Source organism: Acomys minous, assembly GCF_964271855.1.
Source record: "Acomys minous genome assembly, chromosome: 2".
Lineage (NCBI taxonomy): Eukaryota > Metazoa > Chordata > Mammalia > Rodentia > Muridae > Acomys > Acomys minous.
In genome coordinates, this window is record NC_140484.1 from 86,252,662 (window position 1) to 86,272,161 (window position 19,500).

General features: G+C 51.8%; 1 protein-coding gene across 2 annotated transcripts; it reads left to right on the forward strand.

Annotated features, from left to right (window-relative positions):
- The first annotated feature begins 54 nt into the window (after nucleotides 1-54).
- Nucleotides 55-19,418, forward strand: TMEM143 (transmembrane protein 143). 2 transcript variants are annotated; one of them, XM_084773313.1, is made up of 8 exons: nucleotides 55-225; nucleotides 562-793; nucleotides 2,645-2,749; nucleotides 13,573-13,767; nucleotides 15,143-15,273; nucleotides 16,343-16,622; nucleotides 17,909-18,098; nucleotides 18,418-19,418. In XM_084773313.1, exons 1-8 carry the CDS (start codon nucleotides 203-205, stop codon nucleotides 18,636-18,638), a joined length of 1,377 nt encoding a protein of 458 aa, XP_084629439.1. In that variant the 5' UTR covers nucleotides 55-202; the 3' UTR covers nucleotides 18,639-19,418. The 2 variants fall into 2 exon arrangements, with proteins under 2 accessions (XP_084629439.1, XP_084629440.1); XM_084773314.1 differs by having other exon boundaries at nucleotides 18,405-18,575.
- The last annotated feature ends 82 nt before the right edge of the window (nucleotides 19,419-19,500 follow it).

The following is a 19,500-nucleotide window of genomic DNA, read 5'->3' on the forward strand; positions in this document are numbered from 1 at the left end:
CGCGTCATCGGGAGGGAAAAAAAAAACACACCCAAACCAAAAAAAAAAACCAGACAAGCGGCGAAGCATGCGCAGTCAGTCGAGATAGAAGCCTTTTTAAAAAATGGTTTCAAAGGCACAGAGTTTGCGCGTGCGCGTTACGGCTTACTGAAGCCAATCCTCTGGGCCGGAGACCTCGTCCTGCGCATGCGCAGAATGCTCAATGACAGGCGCGCGTTGGCTAAGGTGAGGGAAGGGTGGGGGGGATTGCATGGCCCAGGGAGGACGGCCGAGCACCTGCTAGTACTTTTCCTAGTTTTTCAACACTCCTGAGATTCACCTCGCTGTCTAAACTCCGCAGAAACCATCTATACTGCTACAGGGTCCCTGGGCCTACAAGATACTCCAAACTGCGACCCCTGACCCTAGTGTGGAACCCACCTAAATGTGCAGTGTAGAAGGGAACAGCTAAGAAGGAGTAGAGGGAGGGAGACTGGCTAGGGACTGTCCCCGAAGGGAGGGGGGTGTGGAGGTACTACCTCCTGCGACCTTTAACACCCCTCTTCATTTGCTTATGTTTAGGCTGTGGGAAAAGGGGCTGGTCATGTTGCACGTAACCTGGGGGTCCAAGGTCCGAGTATGGTCCCTGGTGCCCGCTCTCCTTGGGACTTCCCGGGCTCTGTCATCCCTGGCGAACAGGATGGGGGTGTACCGCAAGATGTGGAACCCCAAGGAACCCCGAGACTGGGCCCAGCAGTACCGCGAGCGCTTCATTCCATTCTCCAAGGAGCAGCTGCTCCGCCTCCTGATACAGGTACTGCCCAGCAGCGGTCTAAGAGCCTGGGGACTACAATTTCCGGCCGACCTCGGGACAACAGCGCTATACCTCCTATTGAGGACTGCTCTAGCGCCTCCTGGGAGTTGTAGTTCCTGGTCTCTTCAGCATTTTTCTTTTTTTCTTTTTCTTTCCTTCTTTCGTTTTGTTTTTGTTTTTTGTTTTTTGTTTGCTTGGTTTGGTTTTTTATTTTTAGTTTTTTTTTTTTTTTTTGAGACAAAGCTTCTCTGTGTAGCCTTGGCTGTCCTGGACTCGCTTTGTAGACCAGGCTGGCCTTGAACTCACAGCGATCCACCTGCCTCTGCCTCCAGAGTGCTGGGATTAAAGGCGTGTGCCACCACGCCCAGCTGGCATTCTTGGTAGGTACAAGAAAGTTGGAAAGCAGGGTCAAGAAAGAGCTCCAAGATGAGATCCCTAGTGAACACCGGACTGTGACTTTTTCTGGGACCTTGAACAGGCACTCTGGTCTGAGACATGAGTTTTCCCCTTGAGATATAGATATAACTATCATCCTCATTACTTTCTACTACGTAATAAAATTGTACCTGCAGGGCAGTAATTTTCACACTTTGAGCTCTCATTCTGTGGCACCATGCTGTACTGCATGTTGTCATGCATAGGACTGTCAGAACAGCCCATTTTACAGGTGGAAAAGCAGAGTGACCTACCAGACGCTACAGGTATTGAGTGACCCTTGCTTGCTTGATTCTAAGAATGGGTCCCTTACCTCACCCCTGATCTGTTCCAGACCTTGGGCTCTCAACCAACCATCACTGTCAGACTCACCACCGTTGAAGATCATTCATTAATATAACAGTTGTTTTTAAGTTTTTTTTAAAAAAAGATTTATTTATTATGTATACAGTATGCATCAAATCACAGTACAGATGGTTGTGAGCCACCATGTGGTTGCTGGGAATTGAACTCAGGACCTCCAGAAGAGCAGTCAGTGCTCTTAACCGCTGAGCCATCTCTCTAGCCCCCACAACAGTTGTTTATTGAACACCTGCTGTGTACACACAAGTTCTGTGGTAGGCTTTATATACAGGTGCCCACCTGTGAGCACAAACAGTCCCGTCAGAAGTTTCCCCTGGTTAGGCTGGAGGATGGCTTAGCAGTGGGTGAGAGACTTCGTTACTCTTGCAGAGGCCCCAGGATGTTCCCAGCACCCACATGGTGGCTCCCAAGCCACCATAGCTCTAACTCCAGGGGATCCAGTGCCCTCTTCTGAGCCATGGCAGCACTAGGCACACGTAGGGCACATACATGCAGTTAACGCACACATATGCAGTGAATAAATAAAAGTCCCTCTTGAGTCAGATGGGCCCATCATGACCCTCAGAAATGGCTTCACTGAGCCTCAGTTTCCCCCTTTGAAAAACTGCAGTTCTAGGGGGGGTGGGCTGGAGAGATGGCTCAGAGGTTAAGAGCACCGTCTGTTCTTCCAAAGGTCCTGAGTTCGATTCCCAGCAACCATGTGGTGGCTCACAACCATCTATAATGAGATCTGGTGCCCACTTCTGGCATGCGGGCCAGAAAAAAAAAAATCTAATTCTATTAGCCTTGTCCCTTCTCTGGGGGATGATGTTCTGCCAAGAAGGAACACCTGCCACATGGCACACATTCTGTGAATGTGCAGGTAGCGGCAGAGCAGGTGCCTGGCCTCTGGCTCTGCTCTCCCTATGCTGAGTGGGGTCCTACAATTGGCTAAATCATCCCTTAAATACATACTAAAGCCCAGAATTCCCACCCTGTGGGTGGACTACCGCGAAAGGGCTCCTTTGGAGGAAGAGGAGAGAGGCCTAACTGGGTTTTCTTTCTGGGTACCAGGAGTTCCACTCCAGCCCAGCAGAGAGAGCAGCTTTGGAGGCATTCTCAGCCCATGCGGACTTCTGTACCCTGTTTCACTACCATCGCCTCCTGGCCAGGCTGCAGGTGAGGACAGCCGTCCAGTCTTGTCATGCATGTCTGCTCATTGTCTGTTTAGTGTATAGTGACTGATGCCTGCTCGGAGCCTGGCTCTCTTTTAAGTTCTGAGGACTCCGCCATGATCAGGACACAGGTAGCCATGCCCTCACGGAGCTGGCATTTCAGCTGAGGAGACAGGATATAAGGTGAATGTGAGCTACGATGTCTGGTTGAGGGCTCTTCAGGGAAAAGGACTGGGATGTCCTGGAACTCACAGAGACCCAGCCACCCGCTTCTTCCTGCTCTGCTAGGACTGGAGGTGTGCTGGTCTGTGGCAGTGTAGGCCTGGAGGAAGTCAGTTATTTGAACACTTGTTGGACAGGACAGGGTGACTGGAAGATGCGGGTCTGTAGTGAAAGAGCAGCTTCGGAAGGGTCAGGATGACACCAAGGCTGTCAAGGGAACTAGTGGAGTTTCAGGTGGTGACTCGGTGACAGAGATGCTGTCGGTTGGGTGTTTCACACACTAGTTTTTATCCTCAAGGACTTCAGGCTCACAGTCTGAGCTCAGAGTGTGCGCGATCTGGGGTCTAGCGAGGGTTGCTCCCTCATTCAGCCCTCTGCACACGTGGGGAGCTTGAGCAAGAGCTCTGTGGTTTCTTAGAAGGATTTGGATGCTCAGGAGGGCTCTCTCCTCCCCTATGTGTAACCTGCTAACATCACATCTTGGCATGGAGGCCGACCTTGACTCTAGCCTGCCCAGGGATTAGACAGAAACCAAGTGGTCCAGGCCCAGCCGCAGGTTACAGTGACAGTGGAGACCGCCTCAGATAGTTAGGGCTGCAGACCAACCTGATGCTCTTAAGGAGGATAGCCCTAGATTAGGGTTTCTTCCCACCAGCTGGTGAGGGGCTGAACTTTCTTGAAATGTCTAAGGTTGGGACTCCCACAGACTGCTGAGTTGACCCCACCCTCCACCCTCTGGCTGTCCTCCCTGCCTGGCCTGGAACAGTAACAACAGCTCTTCAGAGCCCAGTGTGTGTTCTGTGACCAGCAGCAGCCCTCTCTGCAGCCGCAGCCGCCAGCCTCAGTTGTGCAGACAGAAAGCCAGGCTCGGGAGGGCCTGGGAACGGTCCAGGACACAGGGGTCACAAGTGCAGGCTCACTAGGCTTCCTCAACTGCCTCCGTGTTCCGTCGTGGGTATAGGTGGCTTCTAGAGGTAGAATTCTTTTTGTTTTTGTTAAAAAATATTTTGCTATGTAAAATTTACTCTCCCTCTCTCCCTTTGAGACAAGGTCTCACTTTGTAGCCCTGGCTGGACACACAGACCAGGCTGGCCTTGAGCGCCTAGAGATCTTCCTGCCTGCCTGCTTCTGCCTCTGGAGTGCTGTCATTAAGGGCCTGTACCACCATGCCTAGCCCTGCTATATAAAGTTTAAAATCCATAGAGATGCAGAAAGGATGTGAGCATACCCCTGTTGGGGCAGACTTTCTGGTCATGTGCTAGATGGAGGTGTCTTACTTAGGCTGGTGCTGTGCACTTTCCCACCCCCCACCCCAACAAACCAAAAAAGCCAGTGAGGAGGGTTCTCCTCAGGGGAACAGGATCTATGGTCAGTGTGGACAGGTGCCCTCTGGTGGCCTCTTACTAGAAAGTGGGGTAAAGGCATTCTGAAGCCCTGCAAGCACAGGCCCAGTCGTTGGTCCTGTGCCTTAGCCTGCTAGGGTAATTCCTGTTGCCTCAGTTTTCTTAACAATTATATTTTATTATGAACTCACTAACAGCATACCTCACTTACAACCCGACTAACCCAAACAATAGGAAAAGGAGATTAAAGAACACAATAATGAAACCTTAAGGATATCTATTCCGAGGAACAATTCTCCTGCCATAGTAAGCAGGATCTCAGCAAACCTGCAATTCAACCAAGGTTGCTGCTGGAACCGGGAACAGCAGCTGAGGTCCAGAGCCTCAGCTGGAGCCCAAAGCCTTGAAGCCTTCCCTGGAGCGGTTCTCTCTAGGAGCCTGGAAGTGTTGATGAACAGCCAACACAATCCCAAGCCCTCTCTCCCCTCCTGTCTTGGAGATATATATATATATATATATCCTCTCAGAGTCTCTACTAGGATGTTTTCCCCTGACATTATCCAAGCTCCCCAATGAAGTGGTTCGACTTCTAAGGGGATAAACATCCAGCTCTGTCACTAGTCTGTTCCCAATCCCACACCTGGGATCAACACAAAACCATGTTTATCTCCTCTTCAAATCCCCAGGACACAGGAAGTGGGGTTGATGAGGGGGAGCCTTGCAGGTAGAGAGGCTGCTGCCCTTGGGTTCTGTGTCACCAGCTGTGTCCTCACATCAGGTCCAGACATGGTTGGAGCTTGGGTCCACCTTGAATATGGTGCCCCCAGGACAGGTTTATGCTGGGACATGGGCCAATAAGAAGAGTCCAGGGCAACCCTGGCTCTGGCCTGTTCACTGAGGCAGGGGAGGTGGTGGGTGAGCAGCATTTGGGCCCCACTGGGGATGCCTGAAACTGCACAGAGAACTGCGCCAGTTCTGGACTGCACAAGCCTAGGACTCAGGTGGGAGGCCCCAGGACATGGTGACGAGCAGCCAGCCATTGTCCTTCATCCTCTAGCTGCGAGGCTTCACTAGCCTTGGGGTCAGGCCTGCAGCTGCTCTCAGGCGGCTGAGTGTGACTCGTAGGGCCAGGCAAGGGTTAGAGCCACTGGTGAGTGGAAAGCGGCTGGCAGTCTGCGTAAATAGGGACGCTGCTGTGGCTCTGCACAGAGGTCAGTGCACATATTCTGAAAACGTGCCTCCTGCGATTGGGCAAGCCCACTGTTGCAGCAACTGACCTCGTGTGGTTTTTGAGTTTCAATTGCAGGAGCTAGGTCTGCTGTTCACTCCTATAACTCCGGCATCGGGAGGTAGAGGAGCAGAAATTCAGGGTCAGACATGGCCTCATAAACCTACATCAAAAGCCCCAAAGAGGACCAGTGGCTCAGTTTAGAAGGGTGCTTGCCGAGCTGGGCATGGGCGCACGTCTGTAATCCCAGCACTCGGGAGGCAGAGGCGGGCGGATCGCTGTGAGTTCGAGGCCAGCCTGGTCTACAAAGTGAGTCCAGGACAGCCAAGGCTAACACAGAGAGACCCTGTCTCGAAAAACCAACCAACCAACCAAACAAACAAAAAAACAAAAACAAAAAAACCAAAAACAAAAAAGAAGGGTGCTTGCTGCCAAGGCTGGTGGCCTGATCCCTGGAACCCACGTGGTAGGAGGAGGGAGATGGCCCAGTAGTGTAGAGCATGTGCTGCTTTCCCCAGGACCTTTAGGTTCCCGGCACTCAAATCACGTGGCTCAGAACCACCTGTAGCTACAGCACCTGGGATCCAATACCTGCCTCTGGCCCTCGCAGTAAGCAGCGCTCATGTGCACATACCCCTACACAGACACACATGCACAGTTAAAAATAAAAATAAGTCTTTAAAAAATCTTGCAATACAATGAAACATGCTGTTTGTGCCTCAGAAGCTTCTGAGTGGGTGTTGAGGTGATTCAGCAGGAAAAAGTCCTCGCCATGCAGGCCTGCTGGCCTCAGTTCCAGCCTCAGGACCCATGGACAGGTAGGGAGAGAGAATCAGCTCTGCAAAGCTGTCCTCTAACCACTGCATGTGTGATGCGGTGCATGCGTGTCCCTCCGTCATATACAAACTAATATTACATAGAAGTTTTGTAGGCCGTGGCAGGCGTGTGATCCTGCTTCCCATGGGAAATGGGGATCTCGTCAGGGCTTTGTTTATCTATTGAGTGAGGGATGGTCTTACTTGTAGCCCAGGCTGGCCCAGATCCGCAGGTGCACAATGCTCCTGTCTCCCAAGCGCAAACAGGCGTTATAAGTAGTTGGCAGATCTGGTGTGGCCATACCTCAGTTTTTACATCTGTAAGTAAGGATTACAGTGGTCCTATTCTCATACTGGGAATCTGCCTCTAACTTGCTTCAAGCATAACAAGAAAAATATGTAGGATTTTCACTCTTTCCATCCGTTGTTGTGATCTCATGGCACTGTGCAGAGAATGCGCTGGCTGCAAGGCCCATGGGACCTGAGAGTATCAGCAAGGTCTTGAGTCCATCCCAGTGGGAGGCCATATGGTACCTAATGTCCTTTTCTGACTTCTGTGGGCACCAGGTGAGCATGTGGTATGCCTACATACATACATACACACATACATACATGCATGCAAAACACTCATATACATAAAGCAAAACAAACTTTAAAAAATTAAACAAGCAAGTAGAACAAACAGGAAGCTGATGGTGGTTTGCTCTGCGATGCTCATGGGAACAGTGAACTGAGAAAAGCATTCATGTATGCAGGCACGTGAGTGGGAAGCAGGGAGCAGAGTGAGCAGGAAGAGGGAGGAGAGAGAAAAAGTAGAGCATGGGGAGTGGGAGCACTAGGCCATGCACCATGTCTAGGGAGCACCAGGCCGTGTGCTGTGTCTGGGGAGCACCAGGCCATGCGCCGTGTCTGGGTGTCTAGTTTGAAGCTCTCCGAGGAGAACCTGGCTGGTGGTGATGCAGAAAGGACACAGCCCCCTCCCCCAGCTTCAGTCCTAGCCATGCAATCTTCCAAGGTCACTCTGGGCATCTGTGGCTGCAGTCTGTGGCCGACTTTGCTGTAGTCCTGCCCTGGTCCCAGCATCCCCTGCTCACTGGCGTTGGATGTCTAGCCTTTCCCTCTGCCGCCTTTGCTCAGGCTGTTCCTTATGGAATGCCTTCCACTGTCTGGTGGGACCTACTTAGAGGCTGTTCTGATACCCCGAGACCTTGTGCCTCTCAGTGGTAGGCTGGGCTCCATTACAAATTACACATTGTACTGGGACCAGATAGGCTGGAAGCTGGGACTCTCCCTGCTCCTTCCCTCCCTGCCAGAGCCTGGGGGGGGGGGGGAATGGTTGTCAGTACAGAAGTAAGGGGGTGGAGCTAGGGCAGCTTTTGAGGGCTCCTAAGGGCCTGAAAGGAGTCAGAATTCATTCCAAATTCAGTGGAAAGCTTTGGGAATGCTTTGCGGGATAGTTTTTAAGTGGGGAGAGTCAAGAAGGTAAGCAGAAGCCCCAAGGCCACCACCCTCAGGTGGGAGTGAAGGTGGCATCAGGAGGCAGGGGGTGTCAGCCTGTAAACTCAGGAGTTGACTATGGGGTGATGTTAGGAATCTGCTGATGGACTGTCTTGGAAGGAAAGGACTGGAGGGGACTGGGGGTGACAGGCTGACATGAGAAGCCATCAGACACCGGAAGCAGGCAGGACATCTTGGGGAGCAGGTTGGGAGAGGACATGAAGGGTGGTTACTTAGAGGAATGTTGGAGCCTCAGTGACTTGAAGCACAGGCTTGGCATGTTGATGTGCGATCGTGGGGCGTGGGCAGTGTGCAGGCTCACGTCCACACAGGCCCTACACAAGGGCTAGAGGCAGAGTCCTGTGGGGCCCTGGGACACCCAGTTCCTTCCATGTTGCTGCCCCTCTGTTGCTTGTGGAGTCTGTGGGGTCTGTTTTACCTTTTTTTTTTTTTTTCAATCCTAGGACCCAGGATTCTCCACATACAACTGCTGTATGTGCTGAGCCACACCCCAAGCCCTCAGCAGGGAGCACAGGCAAAGCTGTCCTGCTGAGCTCCATCGGGGCTTCACTCACTCACTCACTCACTCACTCACTCACTCACTCACTCACTCATTTTTGAAAAAGGATGTTACTAAGTCTCAGAAGGTGGTTTTGAACTTTTAGTCTTGTTCCTCCTCCCCCTCCTCCTCTTTTCCTTCTCTTTTGGTGTTTCAAGACATGGTTTCTCTGTGTAGCCCTGGCTGCCCTGGACTCACTTTGTAGACCAGGCTGGCCTCAAATTCATGAAGGTTTGCCTGCCTCTGCCTCCCGAGTGCTGATGTAAGACTCTGATTGGGAGAGTCTATTCCAGGAAGCAACACTGCTGCCACTGAGGCTGCCCTCCTGCCCCTGAGGTCAGCCCAGCTGCCCCTCCTCCACAGCCCACTCCTGGGGGTCAGGGGCAGCCTCTTCAGCCCCCATGAAATTCAGCAGCTCTCCCCTCTGTATCACCCCTGCTCTGTCCTTTAAGATTCCCCTTCCACGACATAGCCTGAGCCTCTCAAAGCTGTGAGTCCATCTTTCCCCAGGGGAGGTGCCATCACTAGCCAATGCCCTACCAACTGTCCCGGCACCACCAGAGGAGCTGGAGTTGCTGTTTCCACCCAGAACTGGAGGGCCGGATGTGGTCTCCAGAGGCCCAGTGGGGGAGGGACAATCAATGACCGTCCACCAACGCAGGATGTCTCGTACATAACCTCTGACTGAGCGACCCACCGAACGGCGGGAGAAAGAAGGAGGTGGGCCAGCCAGGTCCTCAGAGGATGGAGAAGGGCCCAACACTGCCAGGGGCCCACCCACCCTGCAGTCTCAAGGTCATGTGGTGGTGGCCTTTCCGCACCAGGGCTCCGTGGGGCCAAGACAGGTAGAGTGAACCTGAGGCCACCTCGTCTTTGAAGTGCTGCAGGGAGAGTTCTGCAAAACTGTCTGAAAAGGCAGCCTCTGCTCCAGGCTCTGCATATTGCGGGTGGGGGACCGGGTAGAGGCGAGAACGGTGGCAAGATCCTGGGCAGCAGCCCTCACACAGGATGCACAGAACTCTTGCCAGCTTGGGAGAGGGGTGGTGGAGGATCCAGAAGAAGGAGATCTGCTGTCCCCATATCCTGGAGAACCTTTTCCTCTGAACTTCCTTCCGGTTTCTGCTCCTGGACCACCAAAATCTGGGAGAGAATAGGGGAGAAATGGCCTAATCCAAGAGGGGGGAGCAGTTATAAGTTCCTTCCAGATGACAATGTAAGGAACCTGGTCCGGGTGTCCAATGGACCCAATTTCAAACAACGTTTTTGACAGCCATAGTGGTATTTAAGTCAAATGTCCCTGCAGCTGGCCAGCCAACTCCAAATTTGGAGGAACAGAAAGTAATCATTTTGTCCTTTTTAACAACTAAAGACATATTGTGGGCTCTAGTCCTAACTTCAGTCCAATGGTCAAGAACTATAGTCAAAGGCATAGACTCCTTCTGTCCCATATTCAGATAAAAGTTCAAAAAGATCATCAGTCCTAGTCCACAAGCAAACACAGAGATACAGACAAAGACCAGAGCAGCTCACCACTGCCACTGACGAGGAAGCCACAAGCAAACACAAAGACCAGAACAGCCACTGCCACTGATGAGGAAGAAACCAAACCAGGGGGTGGAGGCCTGGATATCCACCAGGCACAAGGCGCTCATGCACCGGACGGGGAGGAATTGTCTCAATTCTCTCTGTGAGACATGCAGTGTCCTCCAGACTCCTTTCAGCAGCTGTCTTGGCCTCGCTGGCGGGGACCTGAACCTCGACTTCAGGCTGAGAGACTGTGACCCTCACAGGTGTTCATGAACAAGCCAAAAGCAGAACAGATCATCAGCCGACACAGAATTAAAGAGAGTAAGACAACGCAGAGACAGACCCAGGTACCTGACAGATGCTTGAGCGATCCTCTCCGATCTGAGTCCTCTCTTCTCAAACGGTGCTTCGATTCCCGGCCATTGCACCAAAATGTAAGACTCTGATCGGGAGAGTCTATTCCGGGAAGCAACCGAATGAGAGGCAGAGACCTATTCGATGCAAATGCAAGAGAAAGTTTATTGGTCCAATGTGGTGGTGTCCACCTGCACCCGAGGGAGAGGAGACCCCGAGTAACAAAAGCACTGAGTTTTTATACTTTTTCAAAGGCAGATTTGTAACAATCTTATTGGCTACTTAATTCTATTGGGTGGTTCTAAAACTGCCTCAGCCCAGAGGTAAATGTGTTGGGGCGTGGGCGAGTGGGGTAAGTGCCTGTGTGTGCAAGCTAAAGCTGTCAGCTCTGCAGGGTGGAATTCCTCAGTGCCTGTCCTCTTTCTGACCCTGCTTCAAAACAGAGTCAGGTTGGATCTCTCACTGGCATTAAAGGTGCGCACTGCCACACCTGGCTGTTGTTTCTGATTCTTTAGAAGAAGGGCAGACAGACCTGTGCTGCCAGGTCCAGAGCCCTTAATCTTCTGTGTTGTTGTTCTGTTTTTCTTTTCTCTATCTTCCTATATGGGGAGGTTAGTTAGGTATACCTACGGGAGGGGGCTAAGGGGAGACCTGGGAAAAGACATTTAGTTTCTTCAGTTTCCTGGAGGTAGGGGGCATACCACAGAGGCAGGCACAGGATGGTGGGAGCTCTACTGGGGTTCCTGAGACAGGTGTTGTATATAGCTTATTTTATTTAATAGAAAGGGGGAGATGAAGGAGAGATAAAGATGTTTTTGTTTAGATCCCAAGTGTGGGTTGAGGAACAGACTCATGAGAGAGCAGGTGATATTTATCCCCTTAGGAGTTGAACCACCTTGTGGGAGAGATTGGTTGTTACCAGCTGAAAAACATCCTTGAACAAATTCTGAGAGGAGATAAAAGTGTGAGCCAAAAACAGGAGGGGTGGCGTCTTTGGAGACTTGGGATTGTTTGGCTGTTCATTGCTCCACTTTGAGATGCTCCTGGAGAGAACCACTTGAGGGAAGGGTTCGGGGCTCCAGGCTCCGGCTGAGGCTCCGGGTTCTGGGTCTTTCAGGTTCCGGCAGAAGAAATCCTGTTGACTATGCCAGGAGAATCGTTCCTAGGAACTGACACCCAGAAGGTTTCAGTCATGTGTCCTTTAATCTCCTTTTCCTTTTGTTTAGGTTAGTTGGGTTATAAGTGAGATACGCTCGGTTAATAAGTTCATAATAAAAAATAATTGTTAAGAAAATTGAGCCTACAGACAGGCATGTGAGAAGCAGAAGCTCGGGACATCACAGGATGAGACCTTCTACAGGCTTGGAGCCGTGGGCTGTGTACGGTGTGGCCTCTGGTGCTCTGGCACGTGGCCCTGGGATGAAGCCTCAGAGGAAATGGCCCCCTGTGAGGAGAGCTGGAGGCATGCAGGCAGCTTTTGACTGATCACTGTGGACAGCTCAGACATGCTTCTGACTAGGCTTTTGCTGCTGCTGGGAGGACCATGTCTTCAACAGTTGGAAAGGTTTTGCTTTGACAGGGTCTTACTTAGCCCAGGCTGGTCTTGAACTTGTGATGTTCCTGTTTTAACCTCCCGAGCGCTGGGATAACAGTGTGTGCCGCCATGCCCAGTCAACACTTTATCCCCCAGCCCTCCTCTTTTTCTTTTTTCTTTAAAACGATTTATTTATTTATCATATGTACAAGTGTTTTGCCTGCATGTACACCAGAAGAGGGCACCAGATCTCATTACAGATGGTTGTGAGCCACCATGGAGTTGCTGGGAATTGAACTCTAGACTGTAGGCTCAATTTCCTTAACAATTATACTTTATTATGAACTTATTAAACGAGCATACCTCCCCTTATAACCCTACTAGCCTAGATAAGAGGAAAAGGAGATTAAAGAAAACAAGAAGGAAACCTTCTGGGTATCAGTTCCTAGGCATGATTCTCCTGGCATAGTCAGCAGGATTTCAGCAGGCCAGCACTTCAGGTTGCTGCTGGAACCTGGAGCCGCAGCCACAGCCCGGAGCCCCGAAGCCTTCCCTGGAGCGGTTCTCTCTAGGAGCATCTCAAAGTGGAGTGATGAACAGCCAAACAATACCGAGACCCCCAAAGCCCCTGCCTCCAGTCTGTTCAAGGATGTTTTCCAGCTGGCAGCAATCAAGCTCCCACACTCGGGATTATGACAAAAGCAGGGTTACCTCCTCTTCTCAGGACCTTTGCAAGACAGCAGCCAGTGCTCTTGGTTTTTCGTTTTTGTTTTTTCGAGAGGGTTTCTCTGTGTAGCCTTGGCTGTCCTGGACTCACTTTGGAGACCAGGCTGGCCTCGAACTCACAGCGATCCGCCTGCCTCTGCCTCCTGAGTGCTGGGATTAAAGGCGTGCTCCACCACACCCGGCTGCAGCCAGTGCCCTTAACCTCTGAGCCATCTCTCCTGCCCCCCCCCCTTTAAGCATTCCTTAGCCTAAGTGCATGAGGCCCACTGCTCTAGTCTACAGGGGGTTTTAAAGCATTCCTGCCTCAACAGGCCAGGCAGGGTCTGAGGCTTGCACCACAAGTAGGAGTGCAAATTTAGAGAGGTTGTTACCTCCGCTCAGTCCCTGCATGAAACCTTTATCCTAGTACCCTGCCTCGGCCTGCTGGACGGTCCGTCTCCACCAGGCTGCCTGGTCCCCTGCACTGTCTTTGCAGGGGAGGTCCCTGCTCAGCAAAGACCCCAGAAGGGAGCTGGGGGTACAGTTGAGGCTGTCTACATGAGGTTTTCATTCTTTTTAAAAAACTATTATTTTAATTTTCTGTGCATTGGTGTTTTGCCTACACTTATGTCTGTGTGAGGTTGTTGCGAGCTGCCATGTGGGTGCTAGGAATTGAACCCAGGTCCTTCAGAAGAGCAACCCATGTTCTTAACCCCTGAGCCATCTCTCTAGCCCTGATTTTTTCATTTTGAAACAGGGTCTTACTATGTTGCCCTGGTTAACCTGGATATTTTTATGTAGACCGGGCTGGACTCTAACTCAAAGAGAGCCACCTCATCCAGCTACAGTGGTTTTTTTTGTTGTTTGTTTGTTTGTTTTGTTTTGTTTTTTTCAGCTACAGTGTTTTAAGGTGTGGGTGGTGGGCCGCACAGGGCAGCATGGAGAGGAGAGTAGGAGAAGACTGAGCTCTGGGCTTTCCTCGTTCTCTGGGGCCCACAGCCCCCTGTTGTGATCTCCCTGTTTTTCTTATTGTCTCTCCTCAGGCCTTGTATGACCCCATCAACCCTGACAGGGAGACGCTGGACCAGCCGTCCCTTACTGACCCCCAGCGCCTGTCCAGCGAGAAGGACGTGCTCCAGGCTCTGCAGCCCCTGCTGGCCCAGGCCAACTTCTCTCCGCTCTCTGAAGATGCCCTGGCCTACGCACTTGTTGTCCATCACCCTCAGGATGAGGTCCAGGTATCTGTCCCCAGAGGAGCCATATTTGCTGCCCTAGAGGAACACGCCCATCCCCAGCCATTTGGGGGACCCTTGTCAGGAGAGGGTCATCAGATGAGGGTCTCAGTGCTGTCGCCACCTGACAGGATCTTGTGATAAACAATATAAAACTCATTCCCATGGGGCTGGAGAGATGGCTCCATGGCTCAGAACACTGGCTGCCCTTGCAGGGGGCTCTGTCTGTTCCCAGCACCCACGGGACCACTTACAGCGAGTGGTTTGTAATTCCCTCCTTTCTGTCTTTTACAGGTGGGTACTAGGCATATACATAGTACACTTACATTAAGAAGTGTACACATAAAATCTTCTTTACAAATCCAGAGGCTGGAATCCAAGTACTAGGAAGTAGAGGCAGGTGGATCTCTGTGAGCTCGAGGCCAGCCTGGTCTACAGAGCAAGTTCCAGGCCAGTCAGGACTACATAGTGAGACCTTTTCTCAATATCCCCTGAAAAAATTTTGTCCCTAAAATAACCCACCAAAAAATAACAAAAACCCATCTCTATCCTCTCTTCCTTTTTTTTAAAGATTTATTTATTTTATGTATATGAGTACACTGTCTTTATGCACACCAGAAGAGGGCACCAGATCACATTACAGATGGCTGTGAGCCAACATGTGGTTGCTGGGAATTGAACTCAGGACCTCTGGAAGAGCAGACAGTGATCTTAACCTCTGAGCCATCTCTCCAGCCCCTCCTCTCTTCCTTAAAGTCAACAAAATTGTGAGGAAATACTAGACTCTTCCAGGTTCACATGTTAGTGAACTTTAAGATGTATTTTTTCTTTTTAAAAAATGGATTTATTTATTTATTTATTACATAGACAGTGCTCTGCCTGCATGTACACCTGCAGGCCAGAAGAGGGCACCGGATCACATAATAGATGGTTGTGAGCCACCATGGGGTTGCTGGGAATTGAACTCAGGACCTCTGGAAGAGCAGCCAGTGCTCTTAACCTCTGAGCCATCTCTCCAGCCTCAAGATGTATTTTTTCTAGACACATTCTGTCATAGTTTGCGATGTGACCTGCTCGTGGTGGTGAGACATGCTTAAGTGACTATGCCTTGTCTTTGTAGTTGCTTCATAAATGGGAGACTCTTAAAACCAGTGCTACCTTAGGGTCTAACAATATTCCTGTGTGCAGGCCCAACCTAGAGGCTGTGGTGCTGTGCAGTGTAGCCCTGTAGTGGCCACCATGACTAACCACACGTGCCTGCCTACCTGCACTGCATGATCAGCAACAAAAGGCCACGTCCGTTTTTCTGGCTCGGATGCACATCCTGGCGCCCTGACCAGGCTCGTGCTCAGCCACCTCTGCTTCCTTTTCCTCTTGGCAGGTGACAATAAATTTGGATCAGTATATCTACATGCAGTTCTGGGCTCTGGGCCAGAGAATTGGGCCGATGCCCCACATGTCCAGTGTGGGCTCCAAGCGTGGCTTCTTCAGAAAGTTGCCCCCTGTGGAGAGGTGAGCAGGCCCTTGTTCCCCAGGTGCGGCAAGAGGGAGCACCGAGTGAGCTGGGACGGCCTGACAGGTCAGGGTTTGGGTTTTGTGGCTTTGGCCCCTGGCAGAAGTCCAGAAGTGAGAGGCATGAATTGTCTAAATGCAGCCTGTTTTTCCCGAGAGAAAGTAAGAGCTACTGTTCCCACAGAAAGAGAAGGGAGGGGTCAGTCGCCTCCATTTCCCATACGAGGAAAGTTGAGACTCAGGGAGGGGAAGCCACATCCAAAAGGAGTAGCACAGCCATGCTCCCGCTGAATGGCTGCAGGCCCATTAACAGGAACATATAACACGTGACTTACTTCCAGCGCCTGGCGATTCAGTAGCTTCCTACAAGGCCATGCAGCAGGGAGATGTGGCATTTTAGGTATGTTCAGTCACAGTTCTTTAAAGGAACAACACACACAAACATATATGTATGTGCATATATGTGTATATAATACATATATGCCTAATGGATGTATGAGACTGGCTTTCAGCCCGTGGTCAGGGTAGTCTAATGGTTGCCTCACAATGGAAAGAGTAAGAATCCAGTTGTTGGTGGGTCCTGGAGGTTTCTGGAGAGCTGCCAATCAGAACCCTGAAGTCAGTTCTAATACCGGAGGAGGAACGCCTCGGCAGCAGGAGAATGTTACCAGTGAGCATGAGAGAAGCAGGCGAAGGGCAAAAGCTCCCTTCTTCCTGTCCACTTACTTACTTACTTTGAGACGTGGTCCTCCTTATGTTGCTCTGGCTGTCCTGCGACTTGCTCCGTAGACCAGGCTGGCCTTAGACTCACAAAGATCCATCTGCCTCTGCCTCCTGAGTGCTAGAATCAGGCCTTTTATATGGGCTATCACTAGAAAGTGGACTGCCAAGTTTTAGGGTGAGTCTTCTCACCTCAAAAATCCAGTCAAGAAAATTCCTCACAGGTGTGCCCAGAAGCTTGGGTTTTAGTGGGTTCCAGATGTGGTCAAGGTGACAACTAAGAGGCAGCCATCCCAAGGTGGGAGGGCTCTGCTCTCCCCGTGCCCACATCCTCCTTTCTGGTCCCCAGGAGATATTTCAAGCGTGTGGTGTTGGCAGCCAGGACAAAACGGGGCCACCTGGTTCTGAAGAGCTTCAAGGACACCCCACTGGAGGGCTTAGAGCAGCTGCTGCCGGAGCTGAAAGTGCGCACGCCCTTGCTGCAGCGCGCCATGCTCAACCTGATGCTGCTGTTCTCTGGAGTTGTGTTCTTCGTCAACGTGGGCATGGTGGTACTGTCTGACCTCAAGGTGGCCACCTCCCTGCTGCTACTGCTCTTTGCCGCCTTCATGGGCCTGAGGGCCTCCAAGGTGAGCATCCTTGGCTCCTGCTGCTCCGACTGCCCAGCCAGGTCCCCTGTCCTTGAGTTCTTCCGTGCATTGGTCCTGGGCGTGACGTCTTTACATCCTCCTTACTTCATTTGTCAGCACCCTTGCTAGGGTACCGCAGACTCTTATGCATTGTGCCTCAGTTTCCTCATCTGCAAAGGGGAATCCTAGTGGAGCCCTGGCGTTGTTAAGAACACAGCAAACTGTAGCAGCATTTACTACTTTGTGGGTTCCTGTTTCTCCTCTCCAGCTTAGCCCCCTAACACTAGCTAGGAGAGAAAAAAGGATAGAGAGAGAAGGGGGCGACATTATCATTAGACTGTTATCTGCTGTTTGGGATGTTGAGCTCCTTGGGGTAAGTGTGATCTTCACCAACAGGACATCTAATTTCTTGTCTCTGTTTCTTTGCACACAACTACTTGACAGCAACCAACAGCATCCGACCACCCACAGCAACCCTGCCTCTCCAGGCCCTAGCATTTATATACCCTCTGAACAGTTCCCAGAATTCCAAACATCACACACTCATAGAAACTATCTGCAGCTGGCAAAGCCACACCCCTGCTGGAGCACGGGAAAAATCACAGTCACCTGCTGTGAAGCAGCCCCCATATACCAGGATTAAAACAAAAACATATTCCCATAACATTTTTATGTTTAAAAAAAAACAACAACAAAATTCTCACTACATCTGGCTCTACTGTTCTGTGTCTTAAGCAAGTTGCTTAACTTCTCTGTGCCCCAGCTCCTACACTGCCAATGCGGGTGATGACCTGCAGAGGGCGGGCAGGGCCGGAGTGAACCAAAGCGAGCCTGGCCACAGCACAGGTCGGGCTTATCCAGTGCCCTTTACCTGTACTTTTCTTTACAGGGTAGTAGCTTAAACTGTTCTTTTTCAACTATGTAAAGGTTCAAATAGATATAGAAATAGGGTCACCTGCACCCAGTGTCCAGTTTCCAACAATCTGATTGCATCACACACACCCCCCCCTCCCCGTCTCTCTGTACTAGGTCACTATGAAGCAAATCTTAGACGTGTCACCTGGGAATACTTGACAGGGATGCTCTGGGGCTAAAACTCATGTTTTAAATCATTGCACAAACCCATTAACATGTGGCCAGAGAGCAAAGTAGTGGACCACTGGCAGAGGGAGTACTCTTCAGTCTAACCCCAGCTCCAACCCAGAGCTGAGCTCAGGAAGCCAGGCTGCCTGGGCACTCTGCTTGAGTGGCCCTGCACCAGTGGTTCTGAGCCTGCATCCCCACAGGTGTTTGGGCAGCGCCGCAGTGCCCAGGCGCTGGAGCTGGCACACATGCTGTATTATCGAAGCACATCCAACAACTCCGAACTGCTCAGTGCCCTGGCACTCCGCGCACAGGAGGAGCATATCAAGGAAGCCCTACTGGCTCACAGCTTCCTAGCCCGCAGGCCAGGGGGCCCCCAAGACCCACCTGAAGGTAAGCCCTCCCTGCCTCCTAGGCCCATGACAATCGGCTGCCTCCCTGGCCCTCCTTTCTGACCCCAGACCCTTTCTGCTGTCCCCAGGTCTTCCCTGCTACCACTAGGTCCTTCCTTTTGTCCCCCCCATCCCTCCCTGCTGTCCCCCCCAGGGCCCTCCCTGCTGTCCCCCCCAGGGCCCTCCCTGCTGTTTCCCCCCCAAGGCCCTCCCTGCTGTCCCCCCCAGGGCCCTCCCTGCTGTCCCCCCCACCCCCCCAGGGCCCTTCCTCAGGCCCAGGATTCCTCTAGCTCCAGCTTGGACACAGTCTTTCCCTACAGAGACCTCCAGGTGGCTGCAGTCTGAAGTGGAAAGCTGGCTTCTGGCCCAGTCAGGCTGTGATGTGGCCTTCAATGGACCTCGGGCCCTGGCCCATCTGCAAGCCCTGACCCCCAGTTTCGGGTTGTTTCCACCACCTGATTTGCCACAACTGGACCCACTGGTCCTAGGCACTGCAATGGCCCCGCAGGCTGTGCCGGGCAGTAGCTACCCCTCCTCTTGACCACTCACTACCAGGCCCCGCAATGGCAGGGTGCCAGCCTCCTCCTCCTCCACGGCAAGCTGTCAATCGCGGCAACTGCATCGCCTTCTAGGACTCTGGGTTGTTGACAGGCCATGATTTCTGCTAGGCCATTAGTTTTGCAATGCTATAGACTTCAGAGTAGCCAATCAGGGCTGCTGGCAGTTGCTAGGCAGCTAACTGAGGCCAGCCAATCAAAGCCGTGTATTTCAGCTTGTTATTTTTTTAGTCCCGCCCCTGGCGGGAGCCTTACCCAAACCAGTGGAGGGGGCGGGGCTTGGGGAGGCTTAACACAGCTGCTGGAGTGCAGCTGCCAGCATTTGCCACATTGAGTCCCGCCAGGCTGTGAAAGCTGCACCCGGAGGCTCTGCTTCAACATCTGTTTAGCTTACACAGGAACTGCCCACCACATGCACCTGGGCGGGGCCCACTGCAACCAGCGAGCCGTTTGGCCCTGGCACACAGCGGTGACAGACACTGGGCACCTCAGCCACTGGCAGCCAATCAGAATTCCTGGAGGGAGCTCCTCTGAATCCATGTGAGAAGAGCCATCTGTTCTGAGGCTGATCTGTTCTGGTTGAAGGCACTGGGAACTTCCTGCCCCAAAGAAGATCTGCAGGATTCCACCCCAAGCTCACTCCAGCTCAGGCCCCTAGGCTTGCCCTGCCGTGCTGTGGAGACCACTTCAGTCAGGGTTTCCCCACCTGTGCAATATTTATCATTTTACCCTCCTCCAAAGGAATAAATCATGTTCAATAAATATGATGGGTGTGGCTGCAGATGAAGGGGGGTGGTCAGAATCCTGGAAAGAGGGTGTGGCTAGGTCCTGAGGTGGACACTGGAA

Excerpts from the sequence above, each read along its gene's own strand:
- TMEM143 (XM_084773313.1), top strand. The coding sequence starts at position 203 with ATGACAGGCGCGCGTTGGCTAAG. Across the intron at positions 16,623-17,908 it reads TGGGCCTGAGGGCCTCCAAG|GTGTTTGGGCAGCGCCGCAG; the intron begins GTGAGCATCCTT and ends GCATCCCCACAG. Across the intron at positions 18,099-18,417 it reads CCCCCAAGACCCACCTGAAG|AGACCTCCAGGTGGCTGCAG; the intron begins GTAAGCCCTCCC and ends CTTTCCCTACAG.